This window comes from Erythrolamprus reginae, chromosome 5 (genome assembly GCF_031021105.1).
Source record: "Erythrolamprus reginae isolate rEryReg1 chromosome 5, rEryReg1.hap1, whole genome shotgun sequence".
Classification (NCBI taxonomy): Eukaryota; Metazoa; Chordata; class Lepidosauria; order Squamata; family Dipsadidae; genus Erythrolamprus; species Erythrolamprus reginae.
In genome coordinates this window covers 45851136-45873231 of record NC_091954.1, presented here as the reverse complement: position 1 = coordinate 45873231, position 22096 = coordinate 45851136, and the positions used below count along the sequence as shown (strand labels likewise).

Genomic DNA, 22096 nt, shown 5'->3' with positions numbered 1-22096 from the left:
TAGAGCATAAAGAGAGTAGGTCCTAAAACACTGCCTTGTGGGACACCACTGTTAACTGGAGCAGATATGGCATTACCTATTTTGACCACTTGTTGTCTGTTGGACAGGAACACTGAAATCCAATCATGCAGAGATCCAAAGATGCCATAGGATTTTAGTTTCAGAAGAAGTTTGTCATAAACTACTGAGTTAAAAGGCTTTGCAAAAGTCTATATAGATTTCATCTATTGATCTACCCTGATCAAGTTGGGTAGTCCATATGTTTTTACAGTGTAAGAGTTGTAGATTGCAGAATGATTTTTTTCCTGAAACTGAATTGTTTGTTGGAAAGTAGGTTATTAGTTTCAAGATGAAGTGTAATGAATTGGTTTATAATGGATTCCATGACTTTGCAAGTGATACAAGTAAGGGAGATTGGTCTGTAGTTTTCAACGTTGCCTGGATCACCTTTTTTGAAGATAGGGATGACTGTGGCTAGAGACCAGAGTTTAGGTAGGGAGCTAGTTGTAGAAGATATTTTGAAAATTATGCTTAGGGGTTCAGCCAGGGTTGAGGAGAGCTTTTTAAAGAAGTATGAGCATAATCCGTCTGGTCCGATAGAAAGGGAAGGTTTTAGGTTGTGTAATGATTTTTTAACATTATCCTCTGTAAATTCAATTTGTGTTAGATCATTGAAGTTAGTTGAGTTGCGACTAGGAAACACTGGACATGAGCCGTTGCTGTTAACAAAGACAGAGCTGAAGAAGATGTTAAAGAGGTTGGCTTTAATTGTTTCATTGTTATACTCTTTACCATTAGGTCCTTTAGGGCAGTGTTTCCCAACCTTTTTTGAGCCGCGGCACATTATTCACATTTTCAAAATCCTGGGGTACACTGAACACGGGGGGGGGAGGAGGGGTGGCTAAAGAAAAGTTTTGACAAAAAAAAATCTTCCTCCATTTCGCTCTATTTCTCCTTCACTCTTTCTCTCTCTTCCTTCCTTCCCTTCTTTCTCTCTCTCCATCCCTCTTTCTTTCTTCCTCTCTTTTTTGCTCTATTTCTCTCTCCCTCCTTCCCTCCCTATATGTCTTTCTCTCTCCCTTGCTCTCTCTGCCTCTCTTGCTATCTCTCTTTCATTCTCTCTCTTTCTCTGTCTCTCTTGCTATCTCTTTCTCTCTCTCTCTCTCTTTCTCTGTCTCTCTTTCTCTTGCTAGCTCTTTCTTTCTCTCTCTTTCTCTGTCTCTCTTTCTCTCTCTCTTGCTAGCTCTCTTTCTCTCTCTCTCTCTGTATCTCTTTCTCTCTCTCTTGCTAGCTCTTCCCTCTCTCCCCCCCCTCTCTCTCACTTTCTCTCTATCTTGCTCTGTCTGTTGCTCTCTCTCTCTCTCTCTCTCTCTCTCTCTCTTCCTTTCTTCTCTGCAGAGGCCGGCGAAGGTTTTTCTTATTTTAAATGTTCCGGGTGGCAGGGGAATGCGGAGCCCGCATGCACACACACCCGACATTCCAAATCCTGCCTCAGCTGTGAGAAGAACGCCTGCTGACAGCCTGGGACAAAAACGCTCAGTGAAAGGACTGCAAGAGGGGCCGGGCGGGTGTTAGCAGCCGGATGAGGAGGATGAGAAGCTGCTGCAGCCACCCCCAATCCCCCCCCTTCCCTGGGTTCCTTCCAAAGCAACAAGGCGCGAGGAAAAGCAGGCAGCTTGGCGGAAGGGAAGCGCTGAGGGGCTCTCCTCCTTTCCCACCCCCGCGCTTCTCTCCCGCCCAGGACGACACTCAGGCAGGGGCGCCGGGACACAGGCGATGGGACTGCTCAGACAAGGAGCACAGCAGGACGGCGGCCGGAGGAGGAGAAGGAATAGGAGAAGTCGCAGGCTCCGCCGCAGCTGCAGCCACCTCCGCGGTAGGAGCCAAGCCGGGCTCCAATGTTTGTAAAAGTTTCCGTGCCTCCTCTGTGGCCTTGATGCTTGGCAGGGAAGGAGGCCATGTTTTGCCGCCTTCTGAGGTCGCAGGGGAGGTAGGCGCACGCGACTGCAGCCTACTAGAGCCGGAGAAGCCGGGGTTTTCTCCCCCGCCCACAGCTTGGGAGGGGCAGATCAGCTGTTGGGCGGGGAAGGCGGGCTACTGTGTGCTAGCTTGAAAAAGGGTGCGCCATGCTTGGAATTTGCCCATGCCCCAGTTCACTGTGCAGCTTACAGTGATCTATGCCGGCAGCGCCCCGCCCAGCTGGAGCTTCCCTAGGAGCTTGCGGCACACCTGGCCATGTCTCGCGGCACACTAGTGTGCCACGGCACACCGGTTGGGAAACGCTGCTTTAGGGGGTGGAATGGATCTAGAGTCTTTGAGTTTATTGTTTACAAAGTTATAGAAGGCACGAGTTGATTGTGTACATAGGAGGTTTTCTTCTTGATTAATGTGATAGTTGGAACATTCAGTCTTTATTTTATGACATAAATTTTTATAGCTGTTTTTAAAAATTTGCAACCATTTTATTTTTACAGCAGAGTAATCCTTTTTTGGATTGTAGCTTTCTTATTTTTATGGGTAATTTATTTTTCTTGGTTTTGGTGAATATTAGAGGTACATATAATTTTATGACTCTTTGGATCTCAAGCAAAAATATATTGTAATAGTCATCTTCAGTGATACAGCTGGAGAATATTGTGGTCCAGTCAAGAGATGAAAGATAAGATTCTATGTTTTCATAGTTGGCCTTTTAAAAGTTGAAATTGGTTGTCTTGTTCTTGGGGTTGTTTATTTGAAGAAGTACATTGAGCAAAAGTCGATTGTGCTGTGGTCGCTATTGGAAAAGGGTTCTCTTACTTTGAGTCCATAAATTGAGTGTAAACTGCTGCAGAAGATGAGGTCTAAGCAGTTGTTGAGTCTGGTGTTGTCTGTAACTAGTTGCACTAGTCCTAGACTAGTGATAGCATTGGAGAAGGTTGAGTGGATGGGTTCAGTTGGGGACCAGTTAATATGTGGTAGGTTTAAATCTCCAAGAAATATAAGAGGATGTTGGTAGGAGGTCGCCCACGTTAGCAGCGTGGTTAGCTTGTTCGCATGTGAGGTGTCGTAGTCAGGGGCTCTGTAACATTTAATTTAAAAATTTAATTTAAACTGATTAAAACCATGGTGCGATTTATCATCTCTCCTGGATTCAGCATGGGGCATATTTCACCATCTTTATTAGTATGGCCTTAAAGATGCCTTAATTTTTCCAGGGTTTGCATGATAGCTATGCAGAAAATACGTGTTTGAATTAAGGAAATGTAACATGATGCAACCATATCTCACTGCTCTGTTTACTCTTCCTTAATGCCTTCTTAACACATGTTTTTCTGAATCAAGTGGCTACCATGTGAGCCCAGGAAAAGTCAAGACTTCTTTAAAGATATGCTGACAAGTACAACAAACAGCCATGCTAGATCTGAAACATCTTTCCCACTTTGGATCTAAATATTGCAAGTAAGATATTGAAACTTATAAACAATATTCCCAGTGTATCTTTGTAGATTGCTACCTGCTTTGTTTTTAATTGTTTTTTTCTTTAGGTAGAAGACTTTTTATCACTGCAGGGTGACTCATTAAAACTTTGTACCCTTCTCTAAATATGATACTTCAAAATACTAGAAATTGTTCACAACATGAACATCTCTTGATATTTGTCTTGAAGTATCTTTAAATATAACTTGGTATAAAAAGAAATCATAATAGTTTTTCCTGTTTTTATAATAATCAAGGGGGTGGGAGATGATTTGGACAAGTCTTTGTAGTTATAGTTGTTTTCTTGCAATTTAACCTTCCACCTATTTATAATTACATTACAATACTATTAAGTCAACTGAATGTTTCTGAGAATATTTATATGTATAGATAGAAAACCCATTCTTTAATATTTGTACTTTGTAGAGTTTGTGTGTGTGTGTGTGTGTGTGTATTGCAAAATAGATGACAGATAGATGATGGATGGATAGATGATACATGAATACAGTAATAAAAATTATATCATTATCTTTTTAATTGATCAGATGGGTCATCTGAATGAAGATTTTCAGAAGTGTTTTTGACCAATGATATACTAATGTGCTAACTAATCCTTTGGGTAAATTAGTAGTAAACAAATTACTTTTGAAAAGCTAAAGAAAACAAAGTTGTGAGGTTCATTTTATTTTGCTGAAAACATGTCTATTCTCTTCCATATGTATTGTGTATTGGACAAATGAATAAATAAAAATAAAAAATAATAATAAGTGTTCCTTTCTGATTGAAGGCATCCATAAATGTAAAAGGAAGACTAGAATATGTGAATTCTCATTTCCTTCTGTTCCTTCTGCACACAGAAAACTGCAGATGAGGGACTAAGAGTCATGGTATAACTGCATACTTCAGTCACCTTTCATTGTGCATCTATCACAAAAGGGGTCATTCTTGTATAAAGCGGAATTATCCCTATAATATTGTTTGCATGAATATGTAGGCCAGATTATGTGCTTGTATATCATAATATTTTCAGTTTCATCTGCCTTAAAATACTTGACTGATTCCTCTTGGATGGCATCATTTCTATTTCTTTCAGATCTTATTTATTTTATTTTTATTTATTTATTTTGTCCAATACACAATGAGGGTTTTAGTGGGTATATAGCTATGTACACATAGTAAAATACATGAAGAAGGTTATAGCGGAGATACTCATAGTAAAATATATCTAAGAAAGAATCTAAAAGAAGATATAGTAATAGAACATATCAATGAAAGAATAGAAGAGATATAGGAATAGAAGAAAGGAATAGGAGATATAGGAGAGCAATAGGACAGGGGACGGAAGGCATTCTAGTGCACTTGTACTCGCCCCTTACTGACCTCTTAGGAATCTGGATAGGTCAACTGTAGATAATCTAAGGGTAAAGTGTTGGGGGTTTGGGGATGACACTATGGAGTCCGGTAATGAGTTCCACGCTTCAACAACTCGATTACTAAAGTCATATTTTTTACAGTCAATTTTGGAGCGGTTAATATTAAGGTTAAATCTGTTGTGTGTTCTTGTGTTGTTGTGGTTGAAGTAGTCGCCGACAGGCAGGACCTTGCAGCATATGATCTTGTGGGCAATACAGTGGTACCTCAAGATACGAACCCCTCGTCTTACGAACAACTCGTGATACGAACCCGGGGTTCAGAAAAATTTTGCCTCTTCTTACGAACTTTTTTCGAGTTACGAACCGGCATTCGGGAGGCTGCTGGGAAGCCCCCCGGCTGTTTTAAAAGGTGACAGCCGGGCGGCGAGGCTTCCCAGCAGCCTCCCGAATGCCGGTTTGTAACTCAAAAAAAGTTCGTAAGAAGAGGCAAAATTTTTCTGAACCCCGGGTTCGGTTCGGGAGGCTGCTGGGAAGCCCCCCAGCCCGGCTGCGACCTTTTAAAACAGCCGCGCGGCTTCCCAGCAGTCTCCGAACGCCAAACGCGGAAGTTCGGGTTTGGCGTTCGGCTTCGGGAAGCTGCTGGGAAGCCGCACGGCTGTTTTAAAAGGTCACAGCCAGGCTGGGAAGCCCCCCAGCCCGGCTGTGACCTTTTAAAACAGCCGCGCGGCTTCCCAGCAGTCTCCGAACGCCGAATGCCGAAGTTCGGGTTTGGCGTTCGGCTTCGGGAAGCTGCTGGGAAGCCACGCGGCTGTTTTAAAAGGTCACAGCCGGGCTGGGGGGCTTCCCAGCAACCTCCCGAACCCCGAACCTGGAAGTTCGGCAACAGTTCGGGGTTCGGGAGGTTGCTGGGAAGCCCCCCAGCCCGGCTGTGACCTTTTAAAACAGCCGCGCGGCTTCCCAGCAGCTTCCCGAAGCTGAACGCCAAACCCGAACTTCCGCGTTCGGTGTTCGGAGACTGCTGGGAAGCCCCACCGCCTGGCTGTCACCTTTTAAAACAGCCTGGGGGCTTCTCGGCGGCCTCCCAAACACCAAACCCGGAAGTTCGGGTTTGGCTTCCGCATTCGGGAGGTTGCTGAGAAGCCCCCAAGCTGTTTTAAAAGGTGACAGCTGGGCAGCAGCGGTTTTTTTGCGGGGGGTTTTTTTGGTTGCACGGATTAATTGACTTTACATTGTTTCCTATGGGAAACAATGTTTCGTCTTACGAACCTTTCGTCTTACGAACCTCCCCGTGGAACCAATTAGGTTCGTAAGACGAGGTATGACTGTACTTAGATCTTGTTTAATGCATCTTAGTTCTAAGCTTTCTAGGCCCAGGATTGAAAGTCTAGTCTCGTAGGGTATTCTATTTTGAGTGGAAGAGTGAAGGGCTCTTCTGGTGAAGTATCTTTGGACATTTTCAAGGATGTTAATGTCTGAGATGCGATATGGGTTCCAAACAGATGAGCTGTATTCGAAGATGGGTCTGGCAAAAGTTTTGTAAGCTCTGGTAAGTAGTGTGAGGTTGCCAGAGCAGAAGCTACGTAGGGTTAGGTTTACAACTCTTGAAGCCTTCTTGGCTATGTTGTTGCAGTGGGCTTTGGCGCTTAAATCTTTTGTTATTAGTATACCAAGGTCTTTAACCAAGTGGGGATTATCTGTGATAATTTGATTATTCAGTTCGTATTTGGAGTTCATATTCTTCTTCCCAATGTGTAGGACAGAGCATTTGCTAGTTGAGATTTGGAGTTGCCATGTGCTAGACCACTCTGAAACAGTGTCAAGGTCTTTTTGGAGAGTAGTTGTGTTATCAGTGGTGTTGAAGTGTTTTACATTGTCGGCGAAGAGGACACAGTTGCTTGTGATGTAATTGCAAAGGTCATTGATGTAGAGAATGAAGAGCGTTGGTCCCAGTATGCTACCTTAGGGAACACCGCTTTTAACTGGGACGGGGGTTGATATGGTGCTTCCTATTTTGACCACTTGTTGTCTGTTTGACAGGAATGCTGTAATCCAGCTGTGGAGGGATCCTGAGATGCCATAGAATTTGAGTTTTAGGAGTAGTTTGTCGTGGACCACTGAATCAAAGGCTTTGCAGAAGTCAATATAAATTGCATCTATAGATTTCCCTAGATGAATTGTCCATATATTTTTGCAGTGGAGGAGCTGCAGGTGGCAGGATAGTTTTTTTCTGAAACCAAATTGTTTGTTAGAGAGCAAATTATTAGTTTCTAGATGGAGAGTAATTGATTTGTTTATAATTGATTCCATGACTTTGCATGGGACTCAGCATAGTGAAATTAGTCTGTAGTTATCGACAAGAGAGGGGTCTCCTTTTTTGAAGATGGAGATGGCCATTGCTTTCGACCATAGCTTAGGAAGTGTGTTGGTTCTGAAGGATTTTTTGAAAATTATGCTTAGTGGTTCAGCTATGGCAGAAGAGAGCTTTTTTAGGAAGTAAGCACATAGACCATCTGATAGAGAAGGTTTAAGGTCACGTAATGCTTTTTCAACTCGGTCTTCAGTGAAGTCTACTTGGGTTAAGTCGTTGAAGGAGTTTGAGGTGTGATTGATGAAATTGGGGGATGAGCCATTGCTGTTAAAAAAGACAGAGCCAAAGAAAGAGTTGAGGAGGTTGGCTTTGGATGAATCATCGTGGTATTCTTTGTTGTTGGGTCCTTTGAGAGGTGGGATATGTCTAGAATCTTTGAGTTTATTGTTGACAAAGTTGTAGAAAGCTCTATTAGATTTGATGCGTAGGAGGTTTTCCTCATGTTTGCTGTAGTAGTTAAGGCATTCTGCTTTTATTTGATTGCAAATGCTTTTATATCGGCTTTTGAAGTTGGAAACTTGTCCTTTTTTGTTTTTCCTCCAGAGAGATTTTTTTCTTGTTTGTAATTTTCTTATTGAGATGGGGAGGTTATTTTTTTTTGTTTATGGTAAAATGTTAGAGGTACATGAAGTCTGATGATAATTTTCATTTCGAGTAGGAATGTGTTGTAGAGGTCATTAGTAGTGTAGCATTCAGAGAATAGAGTTTTCCAGTTTAATGTTGAGAGATGGGTTTCAATGAGTTCGTAGTTCACTTTTTTAAAATTGAATTTTGATGTTGTATTATTTTGATGGATCATAGTGTGGCTTAGGTTGAGACTGAAGTTTATCATGCTGTGGTTGCTGTTGGAAAATGGTTCTGTTATTTGTAAGCCATATATTGCACTTTTGCTGTTGCAGAAGATGAGATCCAGACAGTTATCAAGTCTGGTATTGTTAGTTACTAGTTGGTCGAGTCCCAGATAGGTGACGGTATTATATATAGTAGAATGGATGGGTTCTGTGCTGCATTCATTTAAGGACCAGTTAATGTGTGGTAGGTTAGGGCTCCAAGGAAGATAATGGGTTATGGGCAGTTGGTTGCCCACGTTAGTAATGTGGATAATTTGTTAGCATGTTCGATGTCGTAGTCCGGGGCTCTGTAGCAGAGTAAGAAATGAACTGTGGTATTTAGGCATAAATCACAGACAATAGTTTCAGGTATCGATAAATCCTGTGCAACTTTGAGGATTTTTAGGTTCAGCGATTTTTTGTAGAATATAGCTACTCCGCCTCCTCTGCGGGATTGACGGTCTGAGCGGAAAACTTGGTAGTTTTTTTATGTGATAATGGAGTCTGGGTAGGAAGCATTTAGCCATGTTTCGCATATAAAAATTATATCAAAATTGGAGGTGTCAAGTAGAAGGAGGAATTCAGACATCTTGTTGACTAAACTTCTAGCATTTAATAGTTTACATTTGAGTTTGGTCTTGTGTTGGGGATTGGTTTTGGGATGGTTAGAGGAAGTAAGGGGCATGCTTTCCTATTCTTTGTTTCTACAAAGAATAGATCCCTGCTGAATCACAAGAGTCTGACGGGGAATTTAATTCTACATTTACATAAGTAAAGCACAGAACCCCTCTTGTGACTCTGGATTCATGCTGCATAGTTGGGAGCATGGTTCCCTCTAAGCTGAGCAGTGAGCAATTGCTCACTTAAAAATCATCATCAACTCAGAGTTTTCCAAACCTGCCCAGAAGCCGAGAGGGAAAGAGTGAGAGGGAAGGAGAGAGAGAGGAAGAGAGGAAGAGAGAGAAACAGATAGAAAAAAGAGAGGAAGGAAAAGAGAAAGAAAAAGAATGGGAGTAAGGAAGAGAGAAAGAAAATCAAAATCTAGTTTGAAACTAGCTCAACTATTTAAGTGGCATTTTGATATTGATAGAGTTGCCCTATTATGAGCTCACTGTTATAGACACACAGTACAGTATTTTATTTTGAAATTCTCTGAGGCAAAACAGGGTGGGTTTTTTAGTTTGTTTGTTTGTTTGTTTATTTATTTATTTATTTATTTATGTATTTATTTATTTATTATTTCTGTGCCGCCCAGTCCCGAAGGGACTGCCGCTCAGACACTATACTTTTCCACCACCACCCCAAAAAAATTAGAGGGAACACTGGTTGGGAGTTCTGTGCAAATGGAGGTGTTACTCACCTTTCCTCCATTTCAAGTTCTCAAATATCCCAGCAACTGGCTGCCTGTGGGATTTGTGCATTTCCCTGAGGCAGAAAGACCATTTCTTTATATCACCATTTCAATGTAATATTTGTTTCCTGGGCCATATTCTAAGTGTTGAATATCCTAATGTTTGTAAGCCATGTTAAAAATGTAGAAATACCATATAGTATTTGGGGGAAAATCCACATGTAACATCATGTTACTGATATTAATTATGAAAATGATTTTCTGATGGATTTATGGTTCATTTTAAAATCATTGATATGAACCATGCGAGTCTGTGATCTGTTTTTATATTATATAAGAAAGATGTTTCAGAAAAAATTGAGACAAAAATAGGTTATTGGATATTGAAAGAGCACCTTTATTTATTAATTGGATTTGTATGCTGCCCTTCTCCGAGGACTCTGAGGATTTTAAATAAGAAGAAAATGAAAAAACAGGTGAATTATATTAAATGTAAGAAAATATCAGTGTGAAAACTGAAAAGGTTTACAGTAGATTTGTAAGAGCAGTGCAGAGACATTTTTCAATTGATGTACCAATCGTCTCTAAAATTTCTTGTGATTTTATTATAAAAAAGAAAATGTCAATGACATTAAGTTCAGGCTTAAAGGATAAAGCTGTCTCCAAAGAGCTTTTATTAAAACTGTAAGTTTTCTAATTGTTAATAAGAAATAGATTATTTAAGAAAAGAAAATACAATAATGTGCAGGTAATCAGGTAATAATGTGCAGGTAATCGGAGACAAAAAGTTCCCTTTCTACATACTTCATTTCACATTTCCTGAGAATTGTGGTCCATCTGTTTCCAGAAATTTAGGACTGCCACCTAGCCTAAGTTTCTGGTAAAGCTATAAACTTTAGACTAACAAAAAGTGAGATAGTGCGTTTATACCTTTTAGTAGCATTCAAACACAAACCTGAACTGTCAACTAAATATGATAAAGCAGCTCATTTTGGCAGTTTAAGTGGTTGCTATTGCAAGGTCAGTCATCTTGCCTTCTGATTAGCTATACCATGGAGATCTGCTCAGGCAAACTTTGAAAGCCAAATTGGGGAGGCCTGACCAGTCTGTCTAACTGAGAGGATGAAAACTAGTCCTTCTACATTAGCTTCTGACATTCACTCAGATGGCTTTCTCTTCTTCTTTTGCTGCCATTTCCCAAACAAATATTGAAAAGTGCTTCCAAAGTAAATAGCATCTCTTCTTTCCTCCCAAAAACCAGGACATAGCCCCATCTTATTTGTATCCTTCCCAGTGTCAATTGCCTCTTTTCAAGAATGCAGCTGTACCCATAGTCTGTTTGGATCTATGGTTCAAAGTTCTTCCAATAAGAAGGACTTAGTGAGGGGAAGGTATTGATACAAGATGGGAGGAAAAAAATGACAGTAATGAATGAATGCAATGTTGGAGCAATAGTTACAGTGGCAGCAGCTAGTACCTGTGCAAGCAAGATAACAAGACTGATTGAATTCTAAAGGTTTTAGCTGTTTGGAAAAACCTCAGTTGGCAGCAATGATGCTATGTGGAACTGGATTTGGAATTTGACAGTAACCATGCCTTCCATTATGAAGGTAGCCAACAAAGAGGGAAAAGACCCAGTAATAAGCAAGATCATGAGCAAAAAAGTGTGGTATTTATTTATTTATTTATTGGATTTATATGCCGCCCCCTCCTAGAACTTGGGATGCCATATAAATCCTTAAAAATATTAAATATTAACAATCAATTATACCCATTCAAACAACAACCATGCATAACATTCGTCGGCCAGGGGTCTAAGGTCTAATCGCCCCAAGTCTCGCAGTGATTAGACCCAATGTTCCCTCTAATTTTTTGTTGGTGTAAGCGGAAAAGTATAGTGTCTGAGTGGCAGTCCCTTCGGGACTGGGCGGCATAGATAGATAGATAGATAAACGTGCTTTGCCTCGTCTTCTGCCACCGTGCTGGGGGCTGCCTGCTGCGGCGGCGGCGGAAGAAGGGGCAACAGGGGGGAGAGACATCAGCTCAAAGCCCCACAGAGCTGCTGCTGCCGCCTCCCCCCTTCCATCCCAACGGAGGCCTCACCTCAATTACACAAGGACATCCTGCCACCTCAAGTGGACCTGGGCCTACCTCCTTAGACCTGGCCTCAACCTCAAGGCATTCAAAAATCCCGTACACCATCAGCCACGTTTAGCCCTACAGCAGCTGGCCTACATGTACCCCAAGAGGCCTGGCAAACTATGTCTCCATCCATTCAGGAGATGATTGCTACAGCCTGTTCACATGGAATTGCTGCTGTGGTGCAACAGTATGCCATACCCACTCCAACAGCCCCTCCTCCTCCATAGTCACTTCAGGACTCTTTCAATGAGGACACTGGGCTGCAGGAAATGGGGAGCAAACCTGAGGATGCCCTCTCGGAGGATGAGGCCACCACCACCGAACAGCCAGCCTTCACTGGCCTTTTTAAGCCTAATCTGTCCCGGATCCTTTTACACAAGGCCAAGCAGACACCACCCAGCCAGCGCATTCTTCAGTGGGCATCCAGCCAGCAACAGGACTCCTCACAGAGCCTCAAAAGGAGTCAGACAATTTCCCTGCATCTCCCATCTTTGTGGACAATGCCAAATGTCCCTGGGAACATCCAGCAGAGGCACTGGGCCCAACAACCTCTGAGGAAAAAAAAAAATACTCTTTTGATCCTGAAATGGAGGCACTACTCTAGTTCCCAGCTGTGGATTCCCCTGTGGCAAGCCTGGTTTCCACTGCCTTGGTGCCATCTGACATGGCAGGTGGCCTGAAATCCGATGACTAGAAGGAGGAAACCCTGATTAAAAAGGTCCCATCAGACCTCTGCCTGGGTCCTCAGAACAGCATCAGCAGCTTCCTTCTTCAATAGAGCAGTTGTTCCTTCCTTGTCATAAACCTGCGTCTGCGAGCATCTATCAGTACCTCCTCTTCCGAATCTAATGATGATGATGATGGTTCACTAATCAGGTAATTAGCTAATGGGCTGCCTCTAATTACCTCCTCATCCGATCCTGCTTCACTCCCAGAATCTTCCCCTGACACAGAAGCTTCACTGTCTGAAGCTGTTGGCAGTAAAACCGGCCTCTGATAATGTGAGGATTCTCCCACACCAACCCCCACAGTCCTCGAATCACGAATCAGGAACTGACCCAGAGTCAACCACAACAGGAGGTGAACTTTGAACTTCCAGTACTGATGTCATATTCTGCATCCTGAAAAAATTCTTCACAAATTAATTCTGTATTTTTTAGTATAGTGGTACCTCACTACTGATAATTAATTGGTTCCAGGAAGCATGACAAGTTGGTATCCTCCTGGATCCACAGCTGAACCTAGAACATCATCTTTCGGCAGTGGCCAGGAGGACCTTTGCCCAGGGTTGCCTGGTGTACCAGCTGCAGCCCTATTGAGACTCGGAGGCTCTATGCACAGTCGCTCAGGCCCTCATCAGTTCCCATCTTGATTATTACAATGCGCTCTACATGGGGCTACCCTTTAAAAGTGTTCGGAGACTCCAAATGGTCCAGAATGCAGCCGCGCAAGTTGTCATGGGTGTACCTCGGTATATGCATATAACACCCATACTCCACGAGCTGCACTGGCTTCTTATTAGTCTCTGGGCATAATTCAAGGCATTGGTTATCAACTATAAGGCCCTATAGGCCTCAGGGCCAGATTATTTACAGGACTGTCTCCAGCCACATATCTCCAGAGATCAATTAGAGCACTTCAGGTTCCGTCAGCAAAACAATGCAGGTTGGCGGGACCGCAGGGGAGGGCCTTCTCTGTTGCTGCTCTGACTTTATGAAATTAATTCCCCCCCCGAAGTCCATGCATGCAGCCCCCACACTGCTGGCTTTTTGTAAGGCTATGAAGATCTGGCTTTGCTGGCAGACCTAGGGGCCCTAAATCAATCACTAGCTTGTCCATGTATATGAATTGTTCTGAATGATTAGCATGTGTGTTGTTGAACTGTTTTTTAAAATTTAATTAGTATTTTAGAAATTGCTTGTTTTTTCCCCATTGATTTATTTTTATTGTTTATTGTTATTGTAATTTTATATTGTTGTGAGCCGCCCTGAGTCCTTCAGGACTGGGCGACATAGAAGTATAAATGAAGGAAGGAAGGAAGGAAGGAAGGAAGGAGTGACGAGTAGTAAAATAATAAATGGCAGACAACTACATGACTAGTATGTTATGTTTTGTTTTGACTGGAAAGGGTAGTGAGTCACAAGGCAGCTGATACCGACAACTTCTAGCTTGTGCACTGAGTACCAAACAAATGATTAGTACAGGGGGAGAAATTGCCATCAAAATGCGTTGAGTAGCGCAAGCAAGTAATATATATAAGATGCTAGTGCAGTCAGATGGGTATGTGACCCAAGGATTGACTAAATGATGGCAGAGTGAAATACAAGTAGATGTGCAGGAGATTAAAAATATAGTGGAGAATATAAAGAAAATTAAGAATACAAGGGTTAGGGAAATGAGAAGAAAAATATTACATAAGTGGTATTACACACCCGTTCCACTTGTGCATTTCCAGCAGAATGTTAAAAATACTTGTTGGTATGGGTGTCAAGTTAAAGGAGTGTTTATGCACATGCTTTGGGAGTGCAGAACTTTTGGCAAAAAGTGCCAGAGGATATTAATAGGATGTTAAATACACAATAGATAATTACCAAGGAAATGGCAATATTCGTTAAAAGCAATGCGATGGGAGAATTTAAAGAAATAAAACAAGCAGCGATAGAAAGCGCTCAGGCAGTAATAGTCTTGGGTTGGAAGGATGCGACAAAATGGGCAATGCAAAATTGGTACCGGTACATGGTGGATCATATTCAATTTGAGATTATGGGCAAAAGGATGAATTCAGTTAATGAAACTGATTTGCAACAACTGATGGGGTGATGGGACAAGGTAAGACGATATATGGTTAGTAGAATGCGAGACCAAGCTACAAGGAATAAATTGGAATCACTTTATAATATGTAAATAGATATTTTGCTCTTGAGTTAAAATGGTATATATACCACCAATTTGGTGGTGGGGTGTGAATGTTTGTCTGGTGGTGGGCACCAATCACAGAGTACTTGTACATTGTGTGCGTGTTTTTAATTCTATTTTAAAATCAATTAAAAAAATTTAAAAAAATGTATTGAGTAGCAAATTTGTCAAATTTCAGAGCAGTCAGAGTATCAAGTCACCCCTATATTTACCATTAGTTGATTTTTAAAATGTTTTAATTAATATTTGTGGGGTTCGGTTATGGTCTTACCTGTTTGTTGCACGACACGTATGCTGCCCAGAATCACCTTTGGTGAGATGGCAGGTATATAAACTTGATTGGTTGATAAATAAATTAATAAATAAATTCCTTGTTTTGTTTAAAGGATAAAGCTATGCACATAAATCATTATTAATGTTTCACTTCTTCGTGGCTTTCATTTGATATAGTGGTCTGAAGAACCATGTGCAGCACATCTTACTCAGCGAGATGGCTACCAGGCTGCAACACAAGGACAACTCAAAGATCAGCTCTATCAAGAAATTATCCATTATTTTGACAAGGGCAAGGTAATAAGGGGAAAAAATGACAATTACATTACTTTGACCAAAAGTTGCAAACTCTGTATGAGAATAATAGTATGTTCCAATAATTATGAATAGTATTCTAGACATGAGGAAGAATAAAGTGGCATTTCCAATTAGCCAGGAATAGTTACAGTTATTACACATTTATAGGAATAACCTCTGCAGGCTGATAAGATTTCTCAGAAAACTAAGTTTCACTCTAAAGAAAATATTTTGCTTTTATGAGACTCTATGTGGGCTTACTACAAAAGTGAACCTTCTGAATTATTGTTACTAATTCTGAACCTAAAGAGCTGGAGTGATAAGATATCCAACCTTGAGTTAGTTTGTTTGTTTATTTGTTTGTTTGTTTGTTTATTTATTTATTTACTTACTTACTTACTTACTTACTTACTTACTTACTGACTGATTGATTGATTGATTGATTGATTGATTGATTGGATTTATATGCCGCCCCGCTCCGTAGACTCGGGGCGGCTAACAACAGTGTTAAAAACAACATGTGAGTTGCTTTTCTTTGCTGAAAATATATTAAAAAATGATGCAAAAGTGATATTGCTCATTTTGGATTTTGAGAACATGAAAGACTTTCTTCTCTGTCTTAAACAGACACTAAAAACAGAATCAGATATTATATGAGAATCACATATATGTGTATACACACACAAACACACACACACACACACATACATGCATATATACATATGTGAGCAGTGGACTAAATATTTCCAGTTCTCATGAGTAAATTCCTCCTCCTTTCCCCATTCTATCCCAGTTCAGTATTAGATTACCCAGAGTGAAAAAAAAATAATATATGTTGTACAACTTTTTTCAAGAATTGTTAAGTGACAATTAACAAGAAAAAAGCTCCCTGAGGATGGGTTCCAGGACAACAATGAAAGCTCAGAAGACGAAACCTCTGGTCCTGGTGACCGACCCAGATTGGCTCCTGCAGCATTATCCTGCGACCCATATATTTAGAAACATAGAACACAGAAGACTGACGGCAGAAAAAGACCTCATGATTCATCTAGTCTGCCCTTATACTATTTTCTGTATTTTATCTTAGGATGGATATATGTTTGTTTGTTTGTTTGTTTGTTTGTTTGTTTGTTTGTTTGTTTATTTGTCCAATAAACAGATACATAGGAAGAAAAATAGACATGTGATAATATAAAAGAGGGTGAAAGTGAACTAAGAGGAGAGGATGAATGAAAGGAAGAGAATATATAAGATAGGTGAAAGAAGAGACAATTGGACAGGGGACGAAAGGCACACCAGTGCACTTATGTACGCCGCTTACTGGCCTCTTAGGAATCTGGAGAGATCAATCGTAGAGAGTCTAAGGGAGAAGTATTGGGGGTAAGGGGTTGACACAATTGAGTCTGGTAGTGAGTTCCATGCTTCGATAACTCGATCGTTGAAATCATATTTTTTACAGTCAAGTTTGGCGCAGTTCGTATTAAGTTTGAATCTGTTGCGTGCTCTTGTGTTATTGCGGTTGAAGCTGAAGTAGTCATTGACTGGTAGGACATTACAGCATATGATCTTGTGGGCAATACTCAAATCGTGTTTTAGGCGCCGTAGTTCTAGGCTTTCTAGGCCCAGGATTGTTAGTCTATTTTCATAGGATATTCTGTTTCGAGTGGAGGAGTGAAGGGCTCTTCTAGTGAAATATCTTTGGACATTTTCAAGGGTATTGATGTCTGAGATGTGGTATGGGTTCCAGACAGATGAGCAATAATCAAGGATGGGTCTGGCAAAAGTTTTGTAGGCTCTTGTGAGTAGAGTGAGATTGCCTGAGCAGAAGCTGCATAGGATCAGGTTAAAAACTGTAGGGGCTTTTTTGGCTATATTGTTGCAGTGGGCTTTAGCACTTAGGTCATTCGATATTAGTATTCCAAGGTCCTTTACAGAATGTGGGTTAGCATGTTTAAATTCAGTTACTATTATTTGCTTTCATTCATAAAATATATTTAATTCTAGGCACATACAAGCATTTCTTAACTTATGACCACAAGTGGAGTAGAATTTCTGTTGATAAGCAAGGCAGCTGTTAAGAGAATTGCATGGTAATAGGACTAAACAGGTACCTGTTTATTTATTTATTTGATTTTTTTAAATGCAGCCCTTCTCCTTAGATTCCGGGCGGCTTACAACATGTTAGCAATAGCACTTTTTAACAGAGCCAACATATTGCCCCCACAATCCGGGTCCTCATTTTACCCAATCTTGGAAGGATGGAAGGCTGAGTCAACCTTGAGCTGGTGATGAGATTTGAACCACTGACAGTCAGCTTCAGTGGCCTGCAATGCAGCACTCTACCTGATGTGCCAGAGGTTGGCTCTGGATTTGCAGTGAATAGTGTCTGGGCACAGTAACAACAAAGACAGAACGAAAGCTTAACTCCCCCAGAAGTCCTTTAGGGGAAATATGGAAGAATAAAATGGAGTTAAGTCTTCATTCTGGCTTTTTTTTTCCATGTCCAGCCCCAGGTTATCACATGCATGCTGAAGATTACCTAGATTTATTCTTCTGACTTTTCCAGAGATGATTTATATCCTCAGGCTAGTGACAACAACCCCTGGAATAGAGAAAATCCAAAATCTGTTTTGTCTTTTCGGGGTGAGAAGCTGATTTGAATGCTTTGCCCCCTGAAGCTGTTACTGTGCAGTTACCTTGGAAGTAGATTTCTTTCTGCTAGCTCATCATTAAGTCACCCACTGGTGACAACAACAGGAAGGATAGCGGCTGTTGCTCAGGCAAGGAAAGGCTTAAGCATCTCAAAATTGCAGTGCTTCCGGGCAGCGTAGCAAAACAATTTTGGATGTTGAGCCATTTTGTGTATCTGAATATAAAAATATAACATTCAGCCTGAAATTACATAATTGGACTAGCAAGTATTATTGAGTTATTATTATTGAGACAAATTATTATTGAGACAAGTGCAAGTTGTCTGCATGATTATTTTGACAAAAATATAATAATGGAGATTTTATTTATTGGATTTGTATTGGATTTGTATGCCGCCCCTCTCCGTGGACTCGGGCAGGGGCGGCATACAAATCCAATACAAATCCAATAAATAAAATCTCCATTATTATATTTTTATTATTATCAGTATCAGTATCAGTTGTTTAAACCTAAAGATGGACCAGATGTTATTGAACACTTCAGGTTTTAGAATTCATTTTTAACCTCCTCTTCTCAGTAGAGAAAATATATATATTTTCAGTGAGTTGCTTTGTGTTAACAGTAAGAAATGTAATTCATCACATTCATATGTTGTCTTTCCTGTAAGTCTGAAAAGAAAAATAATGTACAAATGTGATAAATAATAATTAATGATAGGCTTGGGGGTTAGCAAAACGTATCCAATCTGTTCTATGTAGCTATCTCTAAAAGGAAATAACAGGGATAGCTTTTAAAGATGAATTTTCGGATAGTGAAATAAACTGAATTAGAAAGCTGGATTGATATTAATGAACTCTTTATGAACACCAAAAAAAGTATCTGTTTATAATATCTTAACCTTTACAAAATGAGGAATTCACAGTTTGCAAGAACATTGTTTTCTCAAACAACTTCATTTTTTATTTGGACCCTAATTGTGTATAGTAGTGTAGTCATAAATAGAAAAATGAGCCACCCAAAGTCCACGAAGAGGGGCGGTATACAAATCCAATCAATCAATCAATCAATAATAAAAAGGAGTAGAAGGCAGCTTAGTCTGTGCGCTGCTAGGTATTTACTTTTCTTCCTTCCTTTTGCATTTTAAAAGATCAGCAATTTTATTTATTTATTTGTTAGCATTTATGTAACAAATGTTATTAGTATTTCATTGTCTTTGAATGTTCTATCTGAAACTTTGAACTTGCTTTATGTGGCTCTTCGCATTGAGAAAATGTGAGAAGTTTGAATACACATAGCCATTTTTATAATGAAAACTGTATTGATTGGCAATGGAAGCCCTGAAACACGGTTTGTGCAAAGGAGAAGGATATTGTCAGAGTCTCAGACATGACTTTAGAAGAAATCTCACACATTCAGTTTGTCATGGCTTGGTTAGGCTCAAGGCTTGAAATCAGCTTCTGGGTTTCACAACCCTGTCTGAAGTGATAATAATCTTTACTGGATACTGGGAAGAAGCTACTAAAATGTAGATTGCCCTCTGTCAACCTGAATGTACAGTTCTTTTTAAACAAGGATACATATAATAAGTGGAAAAATGATTGGTCACCAAGGAAGAATTCTTCTATATACTGCAAAGATTGTTTAAGAAACGTTAAGGCTCGGAATGAGCTGAAGTTGGGGGGAAAAGAACAACAAAAAAGGAGCTTCTTCAAGTGTGTTTTTTAAAAAGGAAGAAGAAAGGAATCTCTATACCAGCTGCTCACAAAGAAAAGGAAAGGAAAGGAAAGACAAAACTACTCAATTTCCATCTTACATTCAGTCTCAGGAGAGTAATTTTTCCACAAATAATAATAAAGAGCAGAATGAAGGAGGATGACAGAAATGTGGTCAAGTAATGTCTGTTTACCTTGAATTGGTAGACCATATGATTCCATTCTAGAATTCTGAAGGAAATAACAGATACTTTGGTTAAATCTTTATTTAATGTCTGTGTTAAATATAGTGAGAGGGTGAAGTACCAAACAATTGAAGAAGGGGGTGCAATGATATTCATACCTTCTGGAAGGAAAAAATAAAGGCCTTGGACCATTCAGTGTGACATTAATTATTGGAAAGATTCTGTAACATATCATAAAGAGATATATCTGTAATCATCTTGAAAACAATGTGATAGCTACTAGAAGTCAGTATGAATTTTCCAAGAAAAGCTTTGCCAGAGTAACCTAATCTCATTTTTGATTGGGTAATTTACTTAATAGAATGTGCAAATGCAGTAGATGTATCTTGATTTTAACAAAGCCTTTTGTATCCATGGCACCATGATGATTATGTTGAGCTGATTTTTTTATACAGTAAGATAAATGCTTACTCCAATTATTCTTAAATCCCCATATATTACAGAAGTATAACAGCCCAAACCTCCAATACTATAGCCAATAATTAGTAATCTAAGATCAGCATCTGGTCTACAATATATCATATGGGATAGATTTTAATCCTTCATGGGTTGTCTTCATACTTCCATATGTGTTACTCAGCAAAATGGAATCAGCACATGATTCACAAAGGACATGATAAACCAGGGGGAAGGTGGTCAGCCTATGATGCACTCAGCCTGCAGACCGTGAGTTTAACACACAATTTAGTGAAGGGAAGCATGTAGTGGAGTACTTCAAGGTTCTATTCTAGGTTCACTGTTCTTCAACATTTTCATTAATGATCTACATGAGGGGGTAGAATGAGAATTCATCAAATTTGCAAACAACACCAAGCTAGGAATAATAGCTAGCATTTTGGAAGACCAACTCAAGATTCAGAAGGTTCTTGACAGATTTGATCACTTGGCCCTACCAATCAAAATTCAGTTCAGTGATAAGAAAAGGAAAGCCTAACACTTAGGCAAGGGGGGAAGCACATGTATAAAATAGTGGTACCTGACTCAACAGAGAGATCCAGGTGTCTTAGTAGACCATCACTTTATGAACCATCACTGTGCTGCATCTGCCAAAAAAAGTCCTAGGCTGAATCAACAGAAATAGATATTCTAGACCAGTGTTTCCCAACCTTGACAACTTGAAGATATCTGGACTTCAACTCCCAGAATTCCCCAGCCAGCATTTGCTGGCTGGGGAATTCGGGGAGTTGAAGTCCAGATATCTTCAAGTTGCCAAGGTTGGGAAACACTGTTCTAGACTTATGAAGAGAAGTAGAGATGATATAGTAGCAATATTCCAGTATTTGAGGAGCTCTGAAAGAAAAGAGAAACATATTCTCCAAAGAACTTCAGGGAAGGATGTAACAGGTGGAAGAGCATTAAAGAGAGAGCCAAGACTTCCTAGCGAGGATAATTAATCATTATCCAATATTAATGAAATGACATTTCTCCAGAAATTGTGGGTGCTCCATTACTGGAGGTTTGTAGAAGATATTGAACAACCATTTGTCTGGAATAGTATAGGTTTCCTGCTCAAGTAGGAGGTTGGACTAGAAGACTGCCAAATTCCCTTCCAATCATGTTATTCTCCATATTTTCATAGCATGTGACCTTTGTTAATTTTAACATTAGTTGGTTGTTATGTATGTTTGTGTGTCTTCCTCTGATCTGCAAGCCTGATCCTTTGGGTTAACTTGTGAGTCGATATAAATCAGGAAATGGATTAATTCAGTAACCAGATTACATATGACATTTGACTGTACATGTGTTTAATGAAATTAAGTTTCAGATAACATTATTTCTTGAGTGCTTCACATTTTCTCAAGGATCCTTATCTAGCTTTCAAACGATAATTTATTATTATTTATTATTTATTATTTATTAGATTTGTATGCCGCTCCTCTCCGTAGACTTGGGGCGGCTCACAACAATAATAAAACAATGTATAACAAATCTAATAATTAAAAGTCACTAAAAAGCAAAACATACACATAAACATACTATGCATAAACTGTATAATTACATATATTAGGGCTGTATATACTGCACATATGTAGGAAATACGCAAAAGAGATAAATCCAAGAAAGACAGGAGGATATTATTAGTGATGTAAAGATTTTTTTATATCTACTTGATAAAAACAGTTCATAATAAAATTCAAATTGGCAATGGTAGTTTCAGAGTTTTGAAAACATTTCTTTTGAAGCATTTCAAATGCATTTTTCCCACAGTTCATGCACGTAAAGCTAAAGAAAATTTCATGTAAGTTTGTGTGAAGATCTAAATGATACCCCACGGAGCATTTATGTCCATTTATAAGAAATAAGTGAAGGAAACTTCTGAAGATCTTTTCAGTAGAGGACAGAAATAAATAAGATGAGAAAATATCTCAGCTTCTCAGTTGGGAATGAAAAAATGAAAATACAGCACTTGTTTCCTAAAGTTGTCATCAGTACATTGATCAAGGAAATTCAACTACTGAAATATACACCTTTGGGTAGCAC

At 39.8% G+C, this 22096-nt stretch overlaps 1 protein-coding gene across 4 annotated transcripts in view; it reads left to right on the top strand.

The window, feature by feature from the left end:
- The window catches only part of DOCK1 (dedicator of cytokinesis 1), a 466948-nt gene that overhangs the window by 351321 nt on the left and 93531 nt on the right, over positions 1 to 22096 (top strand). For all 4 annotated transcript variants that reach the window (XM_070752482.1, XM_070752481.1, XM_070752480.1 and 1 more), the window contains exon 38: positions 14887 to 15006. In XM_070752482.1, coding sequence (XP_070608583.1) covers positions 14887 to 15006 — 120 coding nt within the window. The remainder of the gene's footprint in view (positions 1 to 14886; positions 15007 to 22096) is intronic.